A 26,408-nucleotide genomic window follows, 5' to 3' on the forward strand; every position below is an offset into this window, starting at 1 on the left:
TTGATAGTTTAGTATCTTCATAATGAGAATGAAGACTTATTTGCAGAGTGCTTCTCTTTGTCAGTTACTTTGCTGCTAGGTTCCTTTGAAGGAGGCAAAGATGAAGGACACAATCTTTGCTGTAAGGGACTACCTTGTAGAAGAGACAGGTATATGGATAATTCTCATGTAACAATAAGTACCATAGGTGTTGTAAAAGTTATTAGCATCATACATATTTTAAAAATTAAAGTGCCTGACCAGGAGGTGGTACAGTGGATAAAGTGTCAGCCTGGGATGTTGAGGACCCAGGTTTGAGACCCCGAGGTCACTGGCTTGAGTGTGGGCTCATCTGGCTTGAGTGCAGGCTCACCAGCTTGAGCATGGGGTTGCCAGCTTGAATGTGGGATCATAGACATGACCCCATGGTCACTGGCTTGAGCCCAAAGGTAGCTGGCATGAAGCCCAAGGTCACTGATTTGAGCAAGGAGTCACTAACTTGGCTGGAGCCTCCCTGTCAAGGCACATATGAGAAAGTAATCAATGAACAACTAAGGTGCTGCAACGAAGAATTGATGCTTCTCATCTCTCTCCCTTTTTGTCTGTCCCTCTCTCTGTCTCACTTAAAAAAATATATAAAATGAAAACTTAATGAAAGCAAGACTAATTAATTAGTGTAAAGCTTATCTTCACTGGAACAGTTTTTCTTTTTTTTTTTTAGTGAGAGATACACAAACGAGAAGTATCAACTCATACTTGTGGTACTGTAATTGTTCATCGATTGTTTCTCATACATTCTTTGACAGGGATTGGGGGCTCCAGCCAAGCCAGTGAACTTGGGCCATGCCAGCAACCATGGGGTCATGTCTGTGATCCCACGCTCAAGCTGGTTTGGCTTATGCTCAAGCCAACAACCTCGGAGTTTCAAATATGGGTCCTCAGCATCCCAGGTCAATGCTCCGTCCATTGAGCCACCACTTGGTCAGGCTTCACTGGAACAGTTTCTTACTTTACTTTGATCATTTCCATAGACAATATAGAGTTAATGTATGCATCATAGCTCTAAACCATAATTGAATGTAAAGTTTCACTTTTTAATATATGCAAAAAGTACTTTAATTCCTTCTACATTTATTAGTTAGCATTCTATTACTTTTTCACACTTTTTTATCCCATACTTACCTAATATTGGTAATTGACTTTCTTTTCAGGAGCCTTCTTCACAAAGAACTATGTATTTTTAGTCATAAGGAGACTTTATATGCAGTATGAGTAGAACACACAATTATATTGAAGGTTGAATGCTAAACTATCAACTAGCATCAATCATGTTGCTTTTGTTTGACTTTTAGCTATGGAAGAGAAGTGGTCCCGGTTCATCACCCTTTTCCAGCCCGGCCTCATCCCGCTCCCAGACACCAGAGAGACCAGCAAAGAAAATAAGGTAATCAGTTATTATTTGCTCTGTGGATTATTGGTCAGGAAAGGAGGGAAATTTACTTGGCACTTAAGCTTTTCTGTAACTCTTAATTTGGAGAATCAAATAAATTAACATCTAGAAGGACTGTGAAGTACCCACCAGAATTGGCTCCCATTACTCACAGTTCTTGATGCACTGACTGTAGGGGCCTCTGGTTCTCTTCTATTGCATGAGTGACCCAGTATAAGAGTAGAATAGAGTGAACAGAGTGAATAATGTCAGTGAGCAGTAGACTTCATGTTCTGGACCTCAGCTGATCTGCTGGGTCTACCTACAATTGACTAGAATGCCACTCTCTTAGGGATTATATCTGTGACTAAAACTCTCAGTGATGTGGCAGATTGTAAGTAAGGTTTTGAACAGGCGTCCCCAAACTACGGGCCGCATGTGGCCCCCTGAGGCCATTTATCTGTGCCCCCCCCCCCCCGCTGCACTTCTGGAAGGGGCACCTCTTTCATTGGTGGTCAGTGAGAGGAGCACTGTATGTGGTGGCCCTCCTACGGTCTGAGGGACAGTGAACTGGCCCCCTGTGTAAAAAGTTTGGGGACCCCTGGTTTTGAAGATAGTTGTTTGTGCTTGTTTTAAGACAGTGGCTTCTCTGGTTTCCATGAACTACTTCTCTTCATTTCTGTAGGAATTTTCTTTTGACTTATTTGATTTTTATTTTTGTCCTGGCGTACTGAGATCTCAAATCATGGTTGTTTAGACTTTGGCCAGTGGTAGTTAGGACAGTATAAGTTATTCAGTATTTGTTGTCAGGAGGTCTCTCTAAACTTAATTCTGTTTTTCTCTTACAGAGAAGAGGAACTTTCTCATCATTCTAGTTCTTCAACTCCATTAGTAACTGACAAGGAGTCCCAGGGAGAAAAGGGTAGGTTGATAAACACACAAGAGTAGCTGTGGTCAAAGTGTTTAAGAAGGAGATATAGACTACTACCTACTTGAAACACGCTTTTGGCATTGCTGTATAGAGGCTCCAGTAGATACAGAGACAGAAGTTCCTGTCTTCAGAGGTTTGTAGTCAAGTAAGGAAAAAGGTGACAAAATCAAATACAGTATACCATGGGATAGGGATAAGCTTAGGTTGAGGTATCTGTGAACAATCCACAAATTATTGTCTAGCAGTTGCATGCATGCATCTGGATTAAATCTCTTTTTATATCCTCTTGACTATTAGACATAATCTTGTAAGCAGAATCCAAGAGCCCAAACCATGGAAGATAAAAATCTTTCAGAGATACCCAGTGAAAATTCAGTGTTAATAACCAGGTGGATAAATAATACATACACCTATATGCATTTTTGGAAGGGAAGGAAGAAGACTGTATTTCTTTTTTTAGTTGTAGATACAACCACATGGAAGAAACAGAACTTGCAGAACTCCCCAGCTACACCTGGCAGCTCTGGGCAGCGTAAAAGGAAGATTCAGCTGCTGCCCTCCAGGCGAGGGGACCAGCTGACTTTGGTATGGTCCTGTCCATCTACCCCTGCCCACTCCCACTTAGCGCTTCTAAGCCTTAAGAAGGCTAAATACGGGTTTCTTCCAGTTTCTCTGGTTAACTCGACTTCTCCTTTTTCTCTTGGGTAGCCTCCACCTCCCCAGCTTGGTTATTCAGTTACTGCTGAGGACCTAGACTTGGAAAAGAAAGCTTCTTTACAATGGTTTAACAAGGTTTTGGAAGATAAGACTGGTAAGAGATAAAGATCTTTCACACTCTGAAGAGGATTTGTTTTCTTTGGTTTTATTTTGGTTTTTCTCATCTGAGAAATCCATTTGGGCCTAAGTAGAATTTGGAGAACAGTGAGCACTGAGGGTAACGGGAAGCATTTCTAAGTGAGTTATACTGAGACCCTGAGCATCCCCATTCCCCATGATATGCCACTGGAAGTAATTTCCAAACCAGGGAGGACAATTGAATCTTCTCTTTCTTCCTTAGATGCTGCCTCGAGCTCTGTCACTGACAACCCACCAACCACTCAGGCTTCCGTTACTTTTACCCTGCCTACTGTTGGGGCTGGTCCCTCCCCCACCTCTCTCCCAGCCCCCAGCACTAACCCACTGTTGGAGAGTTTGAAAAAGATGCAGAATTCCCCAAGTCTACCATCCTTCCCAGGTGAGTGGGAGAGTTTCCCTTAGAGCACATAATGACATCATCAACCTTCATTGAGGTTGAAGTAAAAGCATTATGCCTGTCAGTCACTACAGATTTTAAGGATTGAAACTATTCTGGCTGACCAGACCTGACCTGATACACATTTAAGAGCGTCAGCATTCTATAATCAGGAAATTTTAGGGAAGGGGAGCTGGAACACTTAAAGCTGGGAAAGAAAGCTTAGTTTTAGTAATCAAATGGCTCTTGATTTGAAACCCAGTTCCTTAGCTGCTCTGAAAAATGAAAACAGTGCTTACCTCATGAAGTATGGCTGAAGTGTAAATGTGATTATACAGTTAAGATGTCTTAACACATGCTTATTAGACCACAGGCACAAGATAATATTTTAATTACTTTCCCTCTAGGTTCAAAGGGTCTGTTGACTGTTCCAGTCCCTTGCCTTCATGGCACTGCATATATACACACTCCTGTTAGTGCACTTTATCATGCAGTAGTATATGTTAGCATGAGCCTGTCCCAGGGCTCAAGGGCAGAGACTCTCTCATTCGTAGTTATATGCTCTGCACTTAGCATGTGGTAGGCCAATATAATGAATCTATGTTAGGTGAATAAGGTATAGCTCGTTTATTAATTGTACTTGCTCGGGTGATTGGATCTTCCTTAGCTTCCACACATTTAGCCCCAATTAGGGCAGCTTTTATCCCCTTCTATTTTCATTATGATCTATGAAGGGTAGAAATGTTGAACACTTCCTTGATTTTAAGGAATGAATACTTTAAAGGTTTGTGGTATAGATTTAGTCATATTTGTTAACTGAAATACCCGACGCTGTGCTGGGCAGAGGGAGGATGTAGAAGCATCATCACATATGACAGTGTCATCACATTGGAGGTACTCAGAATTCACTTTCTCTGCTTTTCTCCCCAGAATCAGGTGGAGTGGCAACCACTGAGGCCCATTCGCCTCCGAAGACACCCAGCCTTTTGGGCCCTCTTGGCTCTCCACAGTCAGCACCCCTTCCAAGCACCTCCTCAGACTCCAAGTCCACGGTCACTTTCTTGGGGTTGACCCCTACTTCTTCCACGATACCAGTCACTGACACCAAATCACTTCTGTCTTCTCAGGCTGAAACATCTGCCCCATCCCAAGCCCTCGCTGCCCCACCCCCCACCCCCAAGCAAAGTATTCTGTTTGGAATGCTGAGCACTCCACCTGCTAACCCTTCTGCCTCTGCAGCTCCTGCTGTGTCTTCAGCATCTCCCGTGTTCAAGCCCATTTTTGAGACCCCGCCTAAGAGCGAGAATGAGGGCCCCGTGCCATGTAGCCCTTCCAAGGCCACAACTGCAGCATCTTCCAGCTCCACCCTCCCCACTCCTGCCAGCACCTCACCTCCTACTTTCAAGCCTGTTTTTGGCAACATGGGGCCACCTACATCTGTGCCCATGCCAACTCCCTTCTTCAATCAAACAACTACTCCAGCCACAACCACAAACGCCCCTCTCTTCACTAGCCAGGCCAGTGCCACCTCAGCACTGGCTTCCATGGCCACAGCCAGCACCTCTGCAGACTCGGCCGCAAAGCCTGCCTTTGGCTTTGGTGTGAGCAGTGTGGCCAGCAGCATGGGCAGCATGACGAGCACCACCACTTCCACCTCCCAGCCTTTCCTTTTCGGGAATCCCCCTGCCTCTGGTGCCAGCTTTACCCCAGCCATAGACTCCATATTCCAGTTTAGCAAGCTTCCTACCATGCCTGCTTCAACAACTGTCACCACCTTTGGCCAGTCTCTACCCAGTGCCGTGCAGACTGCCGCCAGCGGCAGCGCCACCAGCTTTAGCGGTTTTGGTGGCGCCCTTACCACCTCAGCCCCGGTCACCACCAGCCAGCCTACCCTGACGTTCAATAGCACTACCACCCCAGCATTCAACATTCCCTTTGGCTCAGGCACCAAGGCCCCTCTCCCATCATATCCAGGAGCCAACCCCCAGCCTGCATTTGGGGCCACTGATGGGCAGCAACCAGGGGCTACCAAGCCGACCCTTGCCCCCAGCTTTGGCAGTTCTTTCACTTTTGGAAACTCTGCATCCCCAGCCCCGACTGCAACTCCAGTGCCAGCCCCAACCCAGCCAGCCTTTGGCAGCACTGCACAGTCAGCTTTTGGTAGTTTGAAGCCCACAGCCTCTGCCTTTGGCACCCCTGCCAGCACCCAGCCAGCCTTTGGTGGCACCACAGCTGTTTTCCCCTTCGGTGCAGCCACCACATCTGGCTTTGGAGCTACAACCCAGACCACCAGCAGCGGGACCAGTAGCTCAGTGTTTGGCAGCACAGCACCATCACTTTTCACTTTTGGGAGCTCAGCAGCCCCGGCTGGCAGCGGGGGTTTTGGGATCAATGTGGCTACCCCAGGCACCAGCTCTACTTCTGGAGGATTCTGCTTTGGAGGAGGACAGAGTGGGACCACTGGCAGCACAGCCCCCTTTGGGGGGAGCTTGAGTCAGAACACACTGGGTGCTCCCAGCCAGAGCACAGCATTTGCCTTCAACGTGGCCAGCACGCCTGAGAGCAAGCCTGTGTTTGGAGGTGAGACTAGGAATTGATTGGTCTGTTGTACCAGGCACTGTATTAAGTGCCAGCATAGTCTCCACTCTTACAGAGCTTCACATTAGTATTGTGAAGAGACAGGCATTAAATATATATATACAGTGTCAGGTAGCGATAAATATCTTTCTGTGTGTGTATGACAGAGACAGAGATAGTGGGACAGATAGGGACAGACAGGAAGAGAGATGAGAAGCATCAATTCTTCGTTGCGGCACCTTAGTTCATTGATTACTTTCTCATATGTGCCTTGACCAGGGGGCTACAGCAGACAGAGTGACCCTGGTCAGGCACGATAAATATCTTGATAAAATTAAAATATGTAAATTAACTGGAGGAGCTATTTAGGTAGTCAAGGAAGGCCTTTCTGAGGAAATAGATTTAAGCCAGGTATTTGTGACCAAAAGGGGTTGTGAGTATAGGGGTTAGGGGTGTGTGAGCTTTGCAGGCATGGGATAGCTACTGAAGAGGCCCAAAGACAAGCCTGATACGAACAGAAAAGCAAGGTGAGGCTGGAAGTTAAAAAATGTAACTAGTGTAAAAAGTCATTGAGAGGCAGGCAGTTAAGATCATTCATGGCCAGGCTTAAATGTTTGGGCTTTTTTTTTTTTTTTTTTTTTTTTTGTATTTTTCTGAAGCTGGAAACGGGGAGAGACAGTCAGACAGACTCCCGCATGCGCCCGACCGGGATCCACCCGGCACGCCCCTGATGCTCTGCCCCTCCAGGGCGTCGCTCTGCCACGACCAGAGATGCTCTGCCCCTCCAGGGCGTCGCTCTGCCGTGACCAGAGCCACTCTAGCGCCTGGGGCAGAGGCCAAGGAGCCATCCCCAGCGCCCGGGCCATCCTCGCTCCAATGGAGCCCTGGCTGCGGGAGGGGAAGAGAGAGACAGAGAGGAAGGGGGGGGTGGAGAAGCAAATGGGCGCCTCTCCTGTGTGCCCTGGCCGGGAATCGAATCCGGGTCCCCCGCACGCCAGGCCGACGCTCTACCGCTGAGCCAACCGGCCAGGGCCTGTTTGGGCTTTTTAAAGTGCTAAGGGAAATTACTACAGAATTTCAAACAGAAGAATGAAGTGATCTGACTTGCCATGTGAAAGATGAATTAGGAATTTCAATCCTGATAGCTTCTATTTCATTAAATATAAACAATCTTGGGAGATTAGGGTAAATTATGTACAAAGTAGGGCCTCTTAAAATAGTCATTTTGGAGAGTGGAGAGGAACATAATGAGAAAGTGCAGTAGAATTGCCAGGCACTTTGGAAGGCTGGAAAGTTGTTATGAATTTAAAGTGAGGCCAGTTAGCTCTGTTGTTTTTCTCCAGCAACATTCAGTCATTCATGTGTAGACTAAAATTAATTGGATAGCTGGTAAAAATCCAACCTGTTTAAACTCAAGCAAAATAGCAGGAGGGGCAGTGAATTTGGAGGTTTTGTTGAGACAAAGGAAATACAGGACTACTAGAAATGGAGCTGTAAGGAGGAGTGCAGTAGTTGCAATTAAGATCTGGGTGCTAGCCCTGGCCGGTTGGCTCAGCAGTAGAGCATCAGCCTGGTGTGTGGAAGTCCTGGGTTCAATTCCCGGCCAGGGCACACAAGAGAAGTGCCCATCTGCTTTTCCACCTTGCCCCCTCTCCTTCCTCTCTGTCTCTCTTCCCCTCTCGAAGCCAGGGCTCCATTGGTGCAAAGTTGGCCCGGGCACTGAGGACAGCTCCATGGCTTCTGCCTCAGGCACTAGAATGGCTCCAGTGTCCACAAAGCGATGCCCTAGATGGGCAGAGCATCGCCCCCTAGTGGGCATGCCAGTGGATCACGGTCAGATGCATGCAGGAGTCTGACTGTTTCCCCGCTTCTAACTTCTGAAAAAATACAAAAAAAAAAAAAAGATCTGGGTACCAGAGCAGTTCTTGGTGGTAAGAAGGTGTGACCATAGGAGTGGGTGGTAAGACTGGATAGAGGAATAGATTGGAGGGGCAAGGCCAGGGCCTCAAGGAGCAAAAATAATGCCTATACCACATCAGGCTGAGAGAAGGCAGCCTTTCCTGCAAAGGGCTGTAGGGAAAGTGTCTGTACTGGGCATCAGGATTTGGTGAAGGCAAGGGAGTTTGCTGTTGACTGGGTTCCACTAGGGCCCACCCCGTGGGCAGACTAGGGGACCGACAGGGTAGATGGGAGTGGTGGTGAGTTTGGTGGAAGGCTCGGGTTTCTGGAGTGGAGGGTTCAGGTAAACAGAAGAGGCATAACATGATTAGTCCTGGTAGAAGAGAAGGTACCTGGACAAGCTAGACGGTGGGGGTCCACTGAGTGTCCCCCTCTGGCACTGAAGCTCTTTATCTGCTGCAGGACAGTAGTTAGCATGCTAGGAGACAGGTAGGTCACCTGGAGCACCAGCTGTTAAGACTTCATTATCCTGTGCAATTCCTTTCAGTGGATGAACCAGAACAGTGGTTGAGGGCTAAGGTGTCCTATGGGGAGTGCCCCTGTGGAGAGCAGGTCTTGCAAGGTTCATTACCCACTGCCTAATGCGCTCCACTCACCAGCCTAGTCTGTACCTTTCTCTGCTCTCTCTCCATTCTAGGTTCCTCCACACCCTCCTTTGGTCAGAACACCCCTGCCCCTGGGGTGGGCACATCAGGCAGCAACCTCTCCTTTGGGGCATCCTCAACACCCACCCAAGGCTTTGTTGGAGTCCCACCTTTCGGTAAGCTTGGCAAGTCTCTGTTGCCCGCATGACCTGCTTATTCCTCAAAAGGAGGGGGCGGGGTGGGAGGCGGGGCTGGCAGGTTCCTGGCTTTCTGAGTCCTATCTGGAGAAGATCAGGTGGTCAGGCTGAGAGTCCAGCAGAGAGCAGAGGAGCTTTTTTGGGCAGAATTTCCTGGATCATTGGAAAGCCAGGAACAAAGGCCTTCGTGGACCTCTCCCAGACCGATTCTGGGGTTTTGTGTTTTCAGTAGGCGCCTGCCTTAAAGTAATTGATACAGTTTGGGAAGCCCTGTTCAAGCCCCTAGAGCAGGGGTCTCAAACTCGCGGGCCGCATGCAGCCCGCCGAACAATTTTGTACTGATTTTTTTTTTTTTTCAACTGCAGTGAGAAAAGTGTTGCGTAACAGTTGCCTTTTGTAGACCTAGTGCGGCCCGCCAAACGGCTGTGATCTTGCTCTGCGCCCCACATGCTGAGTTGAGTTTGAGACCCCTGCCCTAGAGAGAGGTCTGTTGGCATAGCCTTCCAGAGATTAGGGCACCCAAAGAAGTGTTCTCAGGTAGCTGCCCTGATTAGATTTTGTTGAATCTTTCCAGGATCGGCGGCCCCTTCATTTTCCATTGGTGCAGGATCCAAGACCCCAGGGGCACGACAGCGACTGCAGGCCCGAAGGCAGCATACCCGCAAGAAATAATCTGTCCCTTGCCTCCATTCCCCCCACCTCCTGCCCAAATCTGGACTTTGGCACCTGCTAGGAAGAGCCTCTAGCCCATCTAATTCCGTGAAGCAAACCTACCCCAGACCTCTGGCTTCAGCCACCAGGGAGATAGTGTAGCCTTGGAGGCCATTTCCCTCTAAGGAAGCTGAAGCCTCAGGCCTCTTGGGGGAGGGGCAGGCACGATGTGGCAGGGCAGAAGCCTGATACCTTTACTTGAACAGTTCCACTGGTGAGGCTGGAGAGAACTAAAGAAACATCTGTACATATTGTCCACTTACTTCCCTGACTTGTTTAGTGTATAAGCTTAGTCAGGCGGCCTCGCTTCCCGCCTTTTCCCCAGAGCTATATAGCTGTAGGGTAGCAGGCAGCGCCAGAGCCCTGCCCACACCTCCCCCTCTCATGAATTTGATGGGATTAGAGGAGGTGGATTATCCCTAAAGCTTTACCTTGCTTGGCTTGGCTATATCAAGTGGTTCTCTAGTCCCTTTAGGGGACTGTTACCCCATTTCTTGCTGCTTTGTCCCTCAACTGGTTCCATGCAGGATCTATTCCAAGCTTTGCCTTGAAGACCCCAGTGGATGCTGTTCCTGCTGTTTCACTTTCTCCTGCCAAGTCTGAGTCAGTGTTTTGTCCCCAACCCTATCTGCCAGTTTGGCCCGTAAAAGCTTGGTGGCTCAAGACTGTTAGCCTGGCAGATCCAGGGGCGATCCCTCACTCGAGGGACAGAAGCTCTTGGAGTAGGCAGGATGCCCACCGCTTTCAGCTGCTTCCTCGCCCACCCTTCCTGCTGGCCTCATTGGGCATGTCTGCCTCTCCAGGATTGTATGTTTAAAGCCTTGTCCTGTGTAGCTTTGTCTGATGCTCATGTCTATTACTCTTTGAATCGAGTTTGGAGGAATAATTGAATTGTATGAGTGGCGGCATGTTGGTAGTGCCGGACTTAACTGTTTCAAGTTTCTGGGACTTTAGCTAATTGAATGTGGAAAGTAGCACCACTTTACAGCTACAAGTGCCAACTCCTGGATTTTCAAATGGTGTTTTGACTTTAAGGGCTGGCAGCCCAGGAGGATAGGGCCAAGGGGAAGCAAAGACCTCTTCCCTCTGCTGTTTCTCTCCTACTTACCTGACTTCACAAGAGGTTAGATCACCCCTAGCATATGTTAGAAAACCTAAATTAATAAACCATACTTTAAAATTCTTAGTCTCTCACCTCTACCCCAAACAAGACTTCCAACCTTTCTTTTCTTCTTTTGTTCTGAAACTGAGTACCCAGGCCTAAGAGCCTTGCTGCCATGCCCATCCTCTTTGGGAGAAGTATGAATGTGTGTGTCTAAATTAAAAGAAAAAAATATTTAAACATTTTTTAACAAAATAAAAATTTATTTTTGTATTTAAGCTAAATTGCCTTTTAAATTCCTTCAAGCTTGGTTCATTGAGGTGGTTAAGTATACATGCTGTTGACTAGGAATTAGCAGTATAGTTAAGTTATGCCTGTGTGAAGAAGAGGCTCAGTGCTGTCCCAGGCAGCTTTCCTGAGGGACTAGAGCTCCTTCTGGACACATTATGTAAAATGTAACTCTTATTTTATAAATAATGTGACGTAGATCTAGTCCCCCTCCCCCTTTGTGACTGAGGTTGAATGTTTTGTGGCAAGGGGCTAGCTGTTCCTCTCCACCCCCAAGAAGAGCTCTGTTAATACTTAACTGTCTGTGGAGCTGAGGAGGGAGCCTGAACCTCAAGTCCCACATACCTACTAGGAATTAGAGGGTGGGGTGGGGCATGGGCCTAGAAATCAAACTTCTACCTATACCTTGCATAAGGTAGACCCTCTTAGTTTTAGTACTCTGATCTAGTTTACCTCAGCTCCACACGCAGAACAACTGGTCCAGGAACCCCCTGAAGAGGGTGTCCTGGCAAGGCCCGAGTGTGTGTGTAAGTGTGTGTGTGTACATGTACGTGCACTGGACAGAACGGGAGGCTGGGACTTTCCATTACAAACAAAGACTTAATTCCTGTGAGTCTAGTTGGAATTTTTAGTATGAATGTGAGATTTATCTCCTTATGTCACTAAGAATTAAAAAAAACTGTGATCTATCGTAGACCATGTCCTGCCTTTTTTTTTTTAATTTATTTATTTTTTACAGAGACAGAGAGTGAGTCAGAGAGAGGGATAGACAGGGACAGACAGGCAGGAACGGAGAGAGATGAGAAGCATCAATCATTAGTTTTTCATTGCACATTGCAACACCTTAGTTGTTCATTGATTGCTTTCTCATAAGTGCCTTGACCACGGGCCTTCAGCAGACCGAGTAACCCCTTGCTGGAGCCAGCGACCTTGGGTTCAAGCTGGTGGGCTTTTTGCTCAAGCTGGCGACCTCGAGGTCTCGAACCTGGGTCCTCTGCATCCCAGTCCAACGCTCTATCCACTGCGCCACCGTCTGGTCAGGCCATGTCCTGCCTTTTATTTTTGTGGGTTGCATGTCTCTCACCAGGGAAGGAACCCAAAGGACAAAGAAATCCACTCCATCTTTCCAGCTGGAGAAACAGGGTTATCAGTGTCCTTCCTATAGCAACACAAAGAATGAACCTTTCAGAAACAAAACTGCTGCCTGAAGCTGAGGGGAGAACTAGTCTTCCTTTCCTTCCACCCAAGAAGTCAAAAGCTTTGAGCACCTGCTGTGTGCAAGGCAGCGTGTTAGAAGCGGCTGCTGCTTTTCTCCGCCTCTTCTTTCTCTTTGGAGTTGGGCTGGGTCTAAGTTCTGGTGCTGACACTTCAGCCTGTGAAACTGAGCTAGAAGAAAAGTACAAGTTAGATGTGTCCCAGTCTTCCAGCCTCTTCCCAGCAGGCACCCTGTTTACCTTGGCACCTCCACCCGTTCAAGTACAGCAATAAAGAAGCCACCAGTGAGCGTGGTCTCAGGGGAGGCCCGGAGGCAGTGTTCTGCCCCTGGAAAAGTGTTGAGGCCTCGGTGGGGCCAGGAAGGTAGGGCAGGAGTTAGCCTGTAGAGAAGAAATAGCAGACTTCTAGGTAAAAAAGAGCAGTCCCCTCCCCAAGACCCTGGTGAAGACCCACTACCTGAAGGTTCCTGAGCTCTGCTGCAGGGCATTCTGTACCACATCTTCATTCTCCTCTTGACAAAGGGAACATGTGGAGTAGACCAGGCGCTGCAGGGAGGGGAAAGTGAGCGCATGGCACAGAGCTCGCTGCTGGAACCCTGCCAGGGCGCGCAAGCGTTCCTTACTCGGTGTACCTGCCCCGGGCTCCTCCAGCTGTCTGGTCAACATACCTAGAGAAGAGTGCTTGAATTACAGACTGCCTTATTTCATACTGAAATCCCCACTCTATAAGTGAGAGCATTTGCCCAGAGTCACAAGATGACTCAAGTCAGAACTAAACTCAAGACCCTAAAGAAGTATCCTTAGACCACGATTTCTCCCCATCTCACCAGAGCCACTACAAGAAGGATCCAGCAAAATGTACTGGACCTGTTGATAACGCTGGTCTAAGGGTGAGACTGTCAGGAAGTCCTCCTCAGCTAGCTGGCAACAAGAGACTCCAGCCCGGGCTAGCAGAGTAGCCATAGATGCCAGCCGCTTGGCATCGAGGTCAAAGGCAAAGATTTTCCTAGGGAAAAGGGCAGAGTTGAGGTTAACTGAGTTTATACAGCATTTAACAGACCACAGCTCTGACACACAAATGTACATTGTCAGGACACGAAGAAAATATTTAAATGGCATGCAAGAACTACAGTATTCAAATCTCACAAATGCAACCCACTGGGAAGTTTAGCTTGGGGTTATACTGGTAACTGTCCTGGAAGGAAATATTTAAAGGAAAATCTGCCTTTCAGCCTTCAGACCTATTGGAAAAACAAGTTCCTTCTCACCAACACAGGATCAGACCCCATTTCCCTCCCTGTCTGACCATGACACTCACCCTTGGTTCTTCAGAAGAGCAGCCAAGTGACTGGTCTTATTGCCTGGGGCAGCACAAGCATCAATGACATGGGAACCCGGGGGCGGAGCCAGCAGCATGGCTGGGAGACAGCTTGCCTGGCAGGGCAGAGCACAATGGCTGGGTGAACAGACTTCAAGTCAGTCACTCCCACATATTCTTCCCTTCACCCACCTTCCCTACCTTGTCTTGTAAGATAAGGTGACCGGCCTGGTATAGTGGATGGTCATGCAGATCTGTTTGGGCAGGAAACACAAGCAGCTCTGGCAACAAGGGGTCCAGAAGAAAACACTTCCCTTTGAGGGCCCGTAGGTCCTCAAGACTGCCAAGGAAAAAGAACCATTCAACAGTTTCTGAAGTCTTCCATGCCAAGCAGGCTGGGCATTTTACATGTTACCTCACATGTTAACTATTCATTCATGCAACAAATGTTTAAGACTGCTATGAAGAAATAAACAGGATAAGACAGAGTCTAGGTTCTCAGACCAGACTGGTTTCAGGCTCCCACCTCAGCCATTTACTGGCGGTAAGAGCATGAGCAAGTGCTTTTGTCTCAGCCTGTTTACACTTCTGGAAAGTGGTAGCTATGAGGATTAAATGAGTTACATGCAATTATTTATAAAAACACATGGCACCAATCAGGCACTCAGTTACTGCTGAAGCATAACCTCAAGGAGGAGATAAGTATTGAGCTGACTCCTGATAGATGAGTGAGTAGTAACATGAGGAGCTGAGATGAAAACTACATTCACTAAACTCTGCAAAGCAGCACTGTCCACTCCACCTGACCCACATAGAAACAGGCCTACAGAATAGAATACTGTCTCCATTCAGAAAGCTATCAAGTAGCAGAGCTGAAATTCCAACCCATACACAGCCACTCTCTTCTCTACCACCCTGGTCTCCAAGCAACATGCTGGAGACAGAAGGGGGAACACCTAAAACGGGGGTGAGGGAGGGAGCAGAGGCTTTCTAAACCTGTCAAAGGACAGACCGGAGGACAAAGTGAGTCCGGGAGGAGGTGGGGCAGTAACAGGGCAGACAGCAGCAACTGCTGTGGGGACAACAGGTGCATGGAGTGCCAGAGTAGACGGGCCTGGTGAGGGGGCAGGGGGCACAGCGCAATGGAGAGCCAAAAAAGGGTTTTCAGCAGGGAGTAGCACATTGGATATGGTTTCAAATCTCTCTGCAGCCAATCAAATTCAGCCAATCATGGTAGGAAATGTTCAGTGCCTAAACCTAGGTAATGTCCAGGAAGGCAAAAAGAAAGAGTTGAGAAAGTTTCTGAAGACAAAGTAGTGAATGACTGGAGGGAGAGGAAGGAAGCATCTAGGATGACTCAGTTTCTGGTTTGACCAAATGGGTGCCTAGTTATACGTTAGGTTAAAATAGGGAATGCAGAGGATGCTAAGTTCATGGATACAAGAATGGTTCAAATTAATCTATGTGATACATCATATTAACAAAATGCAGGATAAAAATAACTCAATAAATGCAGCAAAAACATTTAACAAAATTCAACATCTATTTATGACAAAAACTCTTAACAAAGTTGTTTTAGGGAACATACCTCAACATAATAAAAACCATATAGGACAAGCGCACAGCTAATCACATACTCAATGGTGAAAAGCTAAAAGCTTTTCTTCTAAGATCAGGAATAAGACAAGACCACTTGCATTCAACACAGTATTGGAAGTCCTAGCCAGAGCAATTAGGCAAGAAAAGAAATAAGGGCATCTAAATTGGAAAGGAAAAAGTAAAACTGTCATTATTTGCAAATAGCATACATATAGAAAACCCTAAAGACTCCACCAAAAAATACTCTTAGAATTAGTAAACAAATCCAGTAAAGTTGCAGGATACAAAATCAATACACAAAAATATGGTCTATTTCAATGCACTAGTAATGAAGTATAAGAAATTTTAAAACAAGCTCATTTACAATTGTATCAAAAAGAATACCTCAGAAGGAGGTAAAACCAAGGAGGTGAAAAACCTGTACACTGAAAACCAAATAAGATATTACTAATGGTTCAATCTCGGTCAGGGCACATATGGGAACAACCCAATGTTCCTGTCTCTCTGTCTCTCTCTAAAAAATAAAAAGATTATGAAAGAAATTGAAGATACAAATAAATGGAAAAATATTCCATGCTCATGGGTTGAAAGAATATTGTTGCAATGTCCATATTACCCAAAGCAATCTACAGATCAAAGCAATCCCTATCAAAATTCCAGTGGCATTTTCTTCACAGAAATAGAACAAAAAATCTTAGAATGTATGAAACCATAAGACCCAAATAGCCAAAGCAATCTTCAGAATGAAGAACAAAGATGGAGGCATCATGTTCCCCGATTTCACACAATATTATTACAAAGCTATAGTAATCAAAACAGTATGATATTGGCATAAAAATAAACACACAGATCAATGAAACAGTGTAGAGCACTCAGAAATAAACCCAAACCAATTTATGACAGGAACCAAGAATATACAATGGAGAAAGGACAAGCCTTTTCAATATATGGTGTTGAGAAAATTGGACAGCCACATGCAAAAGAATGGAACTGGACCACTTCCTTATACCATATACAAAAGTCAACTTAAAATGGATTAAAGGCTTGAATGTAAGACCAGAAACCCTAAAACTCCTAGAAGAAAACACAGGTGGTAAGCTCCCTGAGATCGCTCTTGGTAAGATTTTTGGTTTTGACACCGAAAGTGAAAAGAAATAAGTAGGAACGTATCAAACTAAAAAGCACAGCAAAGGAAACCATCAACAAGATGAAGCGGCAACCTACTAAATAGGAGAAAACATGTGCAAGTCATATAACTATCCAAAATACATAAAGAACTCATAAAACTCAATAGCAAACAACAAACAATTCAGTTAAAAAACGGGCTGAGCCTGACCAGGCGGTGGCGCAGTGGATAGTGTCAGACTGGGATGCAGAGGACCCAGGTTCGAGACCCCGAGGTCGCCAGCTTGAGCGCCGGCTCATCTGGTTTGAGCAAAAAGCCCACCAGCTTGAACCCAAGGTCGCTGGCTCCAGCAAAGGGTTACTCGGTCTGCTGAAGGCCCGCAGTCAAGGCACATATGAGAATGCAATCAATGAACAACTAAGGTGTTGCAACACGCAATGAAACACTAATGATTGATGCTTCTCATCTCTCTCCGTTCTTGTCTGTCTGTCCCTGTCTATCCCTCTCTCTGACTCTGTCTCTGTCTCTGTAAAAAAAAAAAAAAAAAAAGGCTGAGGTTTTATTTTTTTTTAATCTTTTTTTTTCTTTATTCATTTTTAGAGAGGAGAGAGAGAGGAAGAGAGAGAGAGACAGAGAGAGAGAAGGGGGGAGGAGCTGGAAGCATCAACTCCCATATGTGCCTTGACCAGGCAAGCCCAGGGTTTCGAACCGGCGACCTCAGCATTTCCAGGTCGATGCTTTATCCACTGCGCCACCACAGGTCAGGCAGGGCTGAGGTTTTAAATAGACATTTTTCCGAAGAAGACATACAGATGGCCAACATACACAAAAAGAGGCTCAACAACATTAATCATCAGGGAAATGCAAATCAAAATCACAATGAGATACCATCTCACACCTGTTAGAAGGGTTATTATCAAAAAGACAAAAAATAACAAGTATTGGCAAGGATGCGGAGAAAAGGGAACTCTTATGCACCATTGGTAGAAGTGTAAATTGCCTACGGGAAAGAATATAGAGGTTCCTTAAAAATTTTTTTTTTTTTTTTTTTTCTGAAGCTGGAAACAGGGAGAGACAGTCAGACAGACTCCCGCATGCGCCCGACCGGGATCCACCCGGCACGCCCACCAGGGGCAACGCTCTGCCCACCAGGGGGCGATGCTCTGCCCATCCTGGGCGTCGCCATGTTGCGACCAGAGCCACTCTAGCGCCTGGGGCAGAGGCCACAGAGCCATCCCCAGCGCCCGGGCCATCTTTGCTCCAATGGAGCCTTGGCTGCGGGAGGGGAAGAGAGAGACAGAGAGGGAAAGCGCGGCGGAGGGGTGGAGAAGCAAATGGGCGCTTCTCCTGTGTGCCCTGGCCGGGAATCGAACCCGGGTCCTCCGCACGCTAGGCCGACGCTCTACCGCTGAGCCAACCGACCAGGGCTCCTTAAAAATTTTTAAACAGACTACCATATGATCTAGCAATTCTACTGCTGGGTATTTACCTAAAGGAAAGGAAAACAATAATTCAAAAAGATATATGCCCCTTCATGTTCACTTCAGCATTATTTATAATGGCCAAGACATGGGAACAACCTACGTGTCCACCAATGGATGAATAAATTAAGAAAATGTGACATGAACACAGAGGACTATTATTCAGTCATAAGAAATAATGAAATCTTGCCATTTTCGACAAGATGGATGGACCTTAAGGGCAAAGTCAGATTGAGAAAGACAAATATCATATGATCTCATTTATATGTGGAATCTTAAAACAAAAATCAAAAATCCAGAGCTCAGCCTGACTGGTGGTGGCACAGTGAAGAGAGAATCAACCAGGGATGCTGAGGTCCTTGGGTTCGAAACCCCTGATGTCGCCGACTTGAGCACAGGCTCATCCAGCTTGTGTTGCAGGCTCACCAGCTTGAGCATGAGATCATCAACATGATCCCATGGTCACTGGCTCAGCTGAAGCTCCTGGATCAAGGCACATATGAGAAGCAACCAATGAACAACTAAAGTGCCACAACTATAAGTTGGTACTTCTCATCTCTTTCCCTTACTGTCTCTCTCTCTCTCTCAAAAAACACAAACAAAAAATACCCCCAGAGTTCATAGATACAAATAACAAATGGGGGGGGGGGGGAGCAGGGGGAAAATGAGTGAAGGTAGTCAAAAGTTACAAATTTCCAATTATTAAATGTCATGAGGATATAATGTACAGTATGGTGACTATGGTTAATATTCTGTATTGCATATTAGAAAGTGGCTAAGAGAATACAAAACACAAGAAAAGAATTATTGCCTGACCAGGCGGTGGCACAGTGGATACAGCGTCGGACTGAGATGCCGAGGACCCAGGTTCAAGACCCCAAGGTTGCCAGCTTGAGCACGGGCTCATCTGGTTTGAGCAAAGCTTGGATCCAAGTTCGCTGGCTTGAGCAAGGGGTTATTCAGTCTGCTGAAGGCCTACGGTCAAGGCACATATAAGAAAGCAATCAATGAGCAACTAAGGTGTCGCAACAAAAAACTGATGATTGATGCTTCTCATCTCTCTCCGTTCCTGTCTGTTTGTCCCTATCTATCCCTCTCTCTGACTCTGTCTCTGTAAAAAATAATAATAATTAAAAAAACCAAATTGTTGAAAAAAAAAAGAATTACTGTCACTATGTTTGGTGGCAGGATGTTAACTAAACTCACTGTAGTGATCATTTTGCATTATATACAAAATATCAAATAGTTCATTTCATTATACCCCTGAAACTAACAGTGTTATATGTCAATTATACCTCAATTTAAAAAAAAGAATGCTTCAAAATAATCCAAAACTTCAAAAGCACATCTTTTGGAAGAACTATTTTTAAATCTTGAGTTCTGAATAAACATGACAACAACAAAAAAGGTACAAAGTTCAGAGGAAGGATGAATTCAGTTTGACACATGCTATGATTGTGGTATCTAAAGCACTGACTAATATGAACTTGAGGGTGTGAATACAAGCGGGAAGTCTAGAATGAGAGACAAGAATCATCTGGGCAGAATTAGGAGTTCAGAGCTAGAGAAGAAATTGAGGGATACATTAGAAAAATGTTGCACCTGACCTGTCGTGGTGCCCTGGATAGAGTGTCGACCTGGAATACTGAGGTCGCAGGTTAGGTTAAGGCACATACCAGAAGCAATCAATGAACAACTAAAATGAAGCAACTATACTGCTCACAAAAATTAGGAGATATTTTATCGCTTCATAATCATTTTGAAATATCCCCTAATTTTTTATGAGCAGTATATATGATCTTGCCTCCTCCCTCCCTCCCTCTCTCTCAAGTCAATAAGTAAAATCTTTCAAAAAAACAGACTGATGGCCCTGGCCGGTTGGCTCAGTGGTGGAGCGTCGGCCTGGCGTATGGAAGTCCCGGGTTCGATTCCCGGCCAGGGCACACAGGAGAAGCTCCCATCTGCTTCTCCACCCCTCCCCCTCTCCTTCCTCTCTGTCTCTCTCTTCCCCTCCCGCAGCCAAGGCTCCATTGGAGCAGGGATGGCCTGGGCGCTGGGGATGGCTCCTTGGCCTCTGCCCCAGGCGCTAGAGTGGCTCTGGTTGCAACAGAGCGACGCCCCGGAGGGGCAGAGCATCACCCCCTGGTGGGCAGAGCGTCGCCCCCTGGGGGGCGTGCCGGGTGGATCCCGGTCGGGCGCATGCGGGAGTCTGTCTGACTGTCTCTCCCCGTTTCCAGCTTCAGAAAAATACCAAAAAAAAAAAAAAAAAAAAAGAGAGAGAGAGAGAAGACTATCGATGGGACTCCAAGAACAATCAATATTTAAGGGATTGAAGAAGGCAGGCCTTGGAAGAGGACGGAGAAACTTCTATGAAAATAAGCAGAAAGCCGGGTGTGCAGTCACAACCACCCCACCTCTCTCTTCCCATCTGTTTCCCTAGTGCCCCCAGGCACCTCTCTGGATTAATGCAGTTGGGCAGCGTTGTAAACTCACCTGGAAGCCCGACCCTGGTAGGAGAAACCTTGCCTCTTAAAATAATCAACTGCGTCATCAGAGCAGGTCTTGAGAGTGTTCACCCGCACAAATCGGGGCACCTGGGAAGCTAGGAAGCAATCAGAAGTAAGTGGGCGGAAACAAAGCCCTCTCCTTTTAAAGTTTGATGGCTATCCCCCACCCCCACAACTCAGCTCACCTGGGCCAGGCCCACATCCCACTTCCAACAAATCCTCATTTCGGCTCACACCTCGATGAACCTTCAACCGAGCCAACTCAGCTTTCAGCCTTGCCTGGTGCCGGTTCAACAGAGGCTTCCATTTGCCTCCACCACCTCTAAAGCCTCTTCCAAGCAACAACTCATACACTAGCACCTGGAGATGAAGAGATGAAGACCAAGAGAGAAGAACCCTAAGCATTAGTGCCTTTGAACTTCCTACTGTTGGGACTGGACGAGCTGAACAGACCACCTGTCCAAACGGTAACAGGTAAAAGTGAAGTGCCTTGTCCAAGATCACATAGAATTAATGGTAGACACAGGCTTTGAACCTGATGACTTGCTTCCCCAGTCCTGAACCCTTTCCGTGTGGTTGGCCACTCACCAGCGGAGCTCAGGATCTCAACCCTCCTCCTCGTCAACATCAACCCTTTCGTTTTACCAAGAGTCCCTACCATTACTACTGTGTATTTTTATTCGTATTTAATCTTTCACACAAGGTTTGAAATTAAAGCATTTTCATCCCACCACCTCAATTCAATACTCAAGAGAGGAGGGGCACATCCTAATTTCGGAGGAGTGACTTACTCCAGTCACCCCATGGACGGTACAGAGCTGGAACCAGGTTAGGAGGGACTCACTGCCCGGCCCTACACCACCCCACGCCGCCAGTCACCTTGGCCAGGTGCGGCCGCAGCTTCTTCTCCGCGCGGAGGAGACCGGCGCTGGCGATCACGGTGTCCAACACGACAGAGTAGCGCTGCGTCTCGCACACGAGTGCGTACAGCTGCTTCACGTTCTGCGCGTGGCCAAAGCGACACGAGCTGAGGCGGGGACCCGGCCCAGGCTAACCCCCCACCCCGCCCTGCCGAACCCCGAACCCCGCTACCTGGAAACGGCTAGCGTACACTAGCCCTTTGATGGAGCCCTGGCGGCTCTCAACGCCTGCCAGCACTGCCGCTGCCGCAGCATACAGCGCCATAGCACGCTTCCGCGCACCTTTACGGCTCTGTCGCAACGTGCGCGGCTTTGCGACGCTGCCTGCCCAGACTTCCGCGGTCAGAAGGCGCGGAGGGGCGAGCCGGAATCCCCAGTTCCGCGCTAGCTTCTGAAGATGAATGTGAGTTCACACTTACATGGGGAGGTGGACGTTGGGAGTGCACTTCTCCACTTATTGACAGGTCTTCACTTTTTTCTTTCAATTTTTGCTGGTCTTATAGGCAAACGATAGGTATCTACTGCTGTGTTTTTATTTTTTTATTTTTTTTAATTCACTTTATGCATTCATTGGTTGATTCCTTTTTGTATTTTTCTGAAGTGAGAAGCGGGAAGGCAGAGAGACAGACTCCCGCATGCGCCCGACCGGGATCCACCAGCAATCCCGTCTGGAGATTGCTCTGCCCATCTGGGGCGTTGATCCATTGCAACAGAAGCCATTCTAGCACCTGAGGTGGAGGCCATGGAGCCATTCTCAGCGCCCGGGCCAACTTTGCTCCAATGGAACATTGGCTGCAGGAGGGGAAGAGAGAGAGAAAGGAGAGGGGGAAGGGTGGAGAAGCAGATGGGCACTTCTGTGTGCCCTGGCCAGGAATGGTACCTGGGACTTTCACACCTGGGGCTGACGCTCTACCAATGAGCCAGCCTGCCCAGGCCCATTGGTTGATTGATTCTTGCATGTGCCCTGACCAGGGGTCAAACCTACAACATTGGTGCATCAGGATGATGCTCCAACCAACAGCTATCTGGCTAACTTGACTGCTGTTTCGTTATTGAGTTTGAATATCTTCATATGTTTATTGGTCTTGTGTATTTCTTCTGTTATGATAACATGTTAATATCTTTCTCAATCACATGTATTACCATCTTTCTCTTAGTGCCCTTTATATATTAACTTTATATACTCTTGTCTTAGGTATTGCCATATTTTTCATTTATTGTTGCTTTAGTGTGTGTGTGTGTGTGTGTGTGTGTGTGTGTGTGTGTGTGTGTGTGTTAAATAAGAGGAGGGTAGACAGACTCCCGCATGCACCCAGACCGGATCCACGTGGCAATCTGTCCTGGAGCCAATGAATCAACTGAGCTGTATTTAGCACCTGAGGCTGACCAGCTTAGACCAACAGAGCTATTCTCAGTGCCCTGCCAATGCTGGAACCAGTGGAGCCACTAGCTACAGGCGGTGAAGAGGGAGAGAATGGGGAGAGGCAGGGGAAAGAAGCAGATAGTCACTTCTCTTGTGTGCCCTGACCAGGAATTAAACCTGGGGATCAAACCCGGGACATTCATACACAGGGCGCAGGCTCTATCCACTGAGCCAACAGCCTAAGCCTCTTTTCTTTTTGAGAGAGAAGAGAAATAGAAAAAAAGAGAAAGTGGTGGGTGAGCCGAGATAATCAACTCAATAGTAGTTGCTTCTCCAATGTGCTCTGAGCGGGCCCAGGGTTTCAAACTTGTGACCCCAGGTGGATGCTCTGTACTACACCAGCACAGGTCAGGCTTCTTCTATTTTATTTTATTTTATTTATTTTATTTTATATGTTATTTTATTTTTTAGTGAGAGGAGGAGAGGCAGAGAAACAGACTCCCACATGTCCCCCCCAACCGGTATCCACCTGGCAAACCCACTAGGGGGCTCTGCCCATCTGGGGCCCTTGCTCCATTGCTCAACAACAGAGCCGTTTTTTAGCATCTGAGGCAGAGGCCATAGAGCCATCCTCAGTGCCTGAGGCCACCTGGCTTGAACCAATTGAGTCATGGCTGCAGGAGGGGAAGAGAGAGAGAGAGAGAAGGTGGAGAAGCAGATGGTCGCTTCTTCTGTATGCCCTGACTGGGAATCAAACCTGGAATATCCACACACCAGGCCAATGCTCTACCACTGAGCCAGTGATCCAGGGCCTTTTTTTTTTTTTTTTTTTTTTAAATCTTTAATGGTTTCTGCCTTTGGAGTCATGTTTGGAAACTCCTTCACACTCCTACAATATAGAACTCAGTATGGCTTCATTTTTTCTTGTTAAATCTTTAATCTGTTTAAAATTCAGTTTGGTACATGATGTGAGGAAGGGCTCTTTGTTTCCAAATTGTATTTGTTTCTTGTGTCCCCAGCACCCATGTTATTACAGGTATTTAATACAGCGTGTCCGTAAAGTCATGGTGCACTTTTGACCGGTCACAGGAAAGCAACAAAAGACAATAGGAATGTGAAATCTGCACCAAATAAAAGGAAAACTCTCCCAGTTTCATACCTATTCAGTGCAGTTTGATGTGGGCTCATGCACAGATTTTTTAGGGCTCCTTAGGTAGCTATCCCGTATAGCCTCTACAGACTCATCACTGACTGATGGCCTACCAGAACGGGGTTTCTCCACCAAACTGCCGGTTTCCTTCAACTGCTTATCCCATCGAGTAATGTTATTCCTATGTGGTGGCGCTTCATTATAAACACGCCGATATTCACGTTGCACTTTGGTCATGGATTCCAATTTAGTGAGCCACAGAACACACTGAACTTTCCTCTGTACCATCCACATCTCGACTGGCATGGCCGTGGGCTGCTCCGCTGTATACACAGTGTTACGTCATCATCTGCGCACGCGCACATGCTGCCACATCATCCTACAGAAACTGGGAGGGTTTTCCTTTTATTTGGTACAGATTTCACATTTCTATCATCTTTTGTTGCTTTCCTGTGACCAGTCAAAAGTGCACCATGACTTTACGGACACACTGTAGGTTGATTGAATAAACCCACACATTCAACTAAACAGAACTCCGTGGACTAGAGTATTGCACTATATAGTCTGTAATGTTAATAGCTCATGGTCAAGTATTTTGCATTTTGCAAGAGGGTTGACTGTAGTCTACCTTAAAATTACTGAGTTGTTTAAAGATTTCACCACCTCCTTCTATAGCTCTAGGTTAGTTCATAAGTGATCTTTTAGTGGAACTCCTTTACCCCCTCACATCGAATCACATCACCTTTTTATTTCTTTATAGCACTTATTACATATGTGATTATGATTTATTCTGTCACCCCCAATAGCTCTATGAAGGCAAACTGTTCTCTGTCTTAGCACTCCTCAACCAGTGTTTCTCACAATAAAGACCTAATACATATATAATATTTTGAGTGAGTGAAGGAATGAATAAATGGAGCACAGATTGATGTGGTGCTGGAAAACCAATTGTGCCGGAGTTGACCCATCCTGAAACAATCCCCCAGGTGAGTGGGTAACGGGTGTACCATACAAATCCATAATTGATGTAAGTCCACAATTTATCCAGATATCCTTAGTTTTTAACCAATGTCTTTTTTTTTTTTTGTCCCAGAATCTCATCTAAGATAGCACATTACATTCAGTTGTTATGTCTCATTAGGCTTGTTTTGGATGTGACAGTTTCTTAGACTTTGTTTTGAAGACCCTGATGGTATTGAGGAGAACTGGTCAGTGTTTGTAGAGTATCTTTCTGTTGGAATTGTCTGCTGTTTTTCTCATGATTAGACAAGGGTTATGGGTTTTTGTGGAAAGACCCCATGTAGAGGGCCATTCTCATCACATCAAGGACACATAGTATCAACACGACATTGTGGATGTTGACCTTGATCACCTGGCGGAGGTAGTGTTTGTCAAGTTTCTCCACTGTAAAGCCTACTTATAACACTGTCCTCTCTGGAAAGAAGTCACTATGCACAGTCCCTACTTCCAAGGGGTTGGCGGTTATGTCCCCCCTCCTTGGGGATGGAGTAGCTAAATAAATTATTTGGAATTCTACACAGATTTGTCTCTTCCACCCTATTTATTTAATTAATCATTTTTATATCAGTATCAATTCTTGGATATTTATTTTATACTTTAGGTTCTAGTCCAGTACTATATTTTGTTGTTTAAATTATCCTGTTTTGGCCACTTGGAGTGGCTACATCCTTTGACAGACTCCTATAATTGGAGGGGTTTTGTACGTTTGTGTGTTTTTTGCGGGATTTTTTTTAGCACTTCCTTGCCTTCTAGCCCTACAGGATACTCAAAACTCATCTTGTGTATTTCCTGACCTAGTCTTAGAATCAAGGAGCCCCTGGTTCCTTTTTTCTGATACCATTAGAGAGTGGTATTAGAAAGCAAGATCTGGGCACGAGGTGACTTCTTTCAATTTTTCAATTGGGACAATTAGAAAACCTAAACTTCCATGTGTGCATTGTATATTTCTATTGGATAGCACTATTCTATAGGTCTGTTTTAGTGTCTCCACTATCTTAAAAATGCCTTCTCTCAATCCCACCTTCTCTCAGACTCGTGACCTAGTCTCTTTTTTACCATCAAACTTTTTTTAGCGAGAGAGGGACAGACAGAAAAGAAGGGAGAAAGATGAGAAGCATCAACTCATAGTTGCGGCGCTTTAGTTGTTCATTGATTCCTTTCTCATACATGCCTTGACCAGGAGGATCTCCAGCTGAGCCAGTGACTTTGGGTTTCAAGCCAGTGACCTTTGGGCTCATGCCAGCGATCATAGGGTCATGTCTGTGATCCCACACTCAAGCCAGTGAGCCCATGCTCAAGCTGGCAACCTCAGGATTTTGAGCTTGTGTCCTCAGTGTCCCAGGTTAACCCTATATCCACTGCATCACCACCTGGGCAGGCCTATTAAACTTTATTTATTTATTTATTTTTTATTTTTTTTTATTTATTTTTTTTACAGGGACAGAGAGAGAGTCAGAGAGAGGGATAGATAGGGACAGACAGGAACGGAGAGAAATGAGAAGCATCAATCATTAGTTTTTCGTTGCAACACCTTAGTTGTTCATTGATTGCTTTCTCATATGTGCCTTGACCGGGGGCCTTCAGCAGACCGAGTAACTCCTTGCTGGAGCCATCGACCTTGGGTCCACGCTGGTGAGCTTTGCTCAAACCAGATGAGCCCGCGTTCAAGCTGGCAACCTCGGGGTCTCGAACCTGGGTCCTTCCGCATCCCAGTCCAATGCT

General features: G+C 46.4%; 2 protein-coding genes and 1 long non-coding RNA gene across 4 annotated transcripts in view; 2 read left to right on the plus strand and 1 right to left on the minus strand.

Annotated features, from left to right (window-relative positions):
- The window catches only part of POM121C (POM121 transmembrane nucleoporin C), a 32,082-nt gene extending 20,400 nt beyond the window's left edge, over positions 1-11,682 (plus strand). Inside the window, exons 6-13 of the mRNA XM_066382368.1 lie at positions 1,332-1,423; positions 2,257-2,330; positions 2,800-2,924; positions 3,048-3,150; positions 3,397-3,573; positions 4,501-6,150; positions 8,744-8,866; positions 9,462-11,682. Of these exons, the coding sequence (XP_066238465.1) occupies positions 1,332-1,423; positions 2,257-2,330; positions 2,800-2,924; positions 3,048-3,150; positions 3,397-3,573; positions 4,501-6,150; positions 8,744-8,866; positions 9,462-9,559 (2,442 nt within the window). The 3' untranslated portion in view covers positions 9,560-11,682. The remainder of the gene's footprint in view (positions 1-1,331; positions 1,424-2,256; positions 2,331-2,799; positions 2,925-3,047; positions 3,151-3,396; positions 3,574-4,500; positions 6,151-8,743; positions 8,867-9,461) is intronic.
- Positions 11,683-11,953: 271 nt separating this feature from the next.
- On the minus strand, positions 11,954-21,435 carry NSUN5 (NOP2/Sun RNA methyltransferase 5). Of its 2 annotated transcripts, none has more exons than XM_066382370.1 (11): positions 21,326-21,435; positions 21,113-21,235; positions 20,419-20,593; positions 20,220-20,328; positions 13,722-13,860; positions 13,521-13,636; positions 13,070-13,208; positions 12,660-12,748; positions 12,443-12,583; positions 12,257-12,374; positions 11,954-12,147 (listed from the first exon to the last, which is right to left on the minus strand). In XM_066382370.1, exons 1-11 carry the CDS (start codon positions 21,416-21,418, stop codon positions 12,136-12,138), a joined length of 1,254 nt encoding a protein of 417 aa, XP_066238467.1. In that variant the 5' UTR covers positions 21,419-21,435; the 3' UTR covers positions 11,954-12,135. The 2 variants fall into 2 exon arrangements, with proteins under 2 accessions (XP_066238467.1, XP_066238466.1); XM_066382369.1 differs by having other exon boundaries at positions 12,660-12,870; positions 13,030-13,208.
- A 47-nt stretch (positions 21,436-21,482) lies between these two features.
- Positions 21,483-25,116, plus strand: LOC136403548 (uncharacterized). The gene is made up of 3 exons (XR_010751150.1): positions 21,483-21,556; positions 24,473-24,652; positions 24,760-25,116. It is a non-coding gene; the product is annotated as an uncharacterized lncRNA (long non-coding RNA).
- Positions 25,117-26,408: the final 1,292 nt, after the last annotated feature.

The sequence above is a fragment of the Saccopteryx leptura genome, chromosome 4 (genome assembly GCF_036850995.1).
Source record: "Saccopteryx leptura isolate mSacLep1 chromosome 4, mSacLep1_pri_phased_curated, whole genome shotgun sequence".
Lineage (NCBI taxonomy): Eukaryota > Metazoa > Chordata > Mammalia > Chiroptera > Emballonuridae > Saccopteryx > Saccopteryx leptura.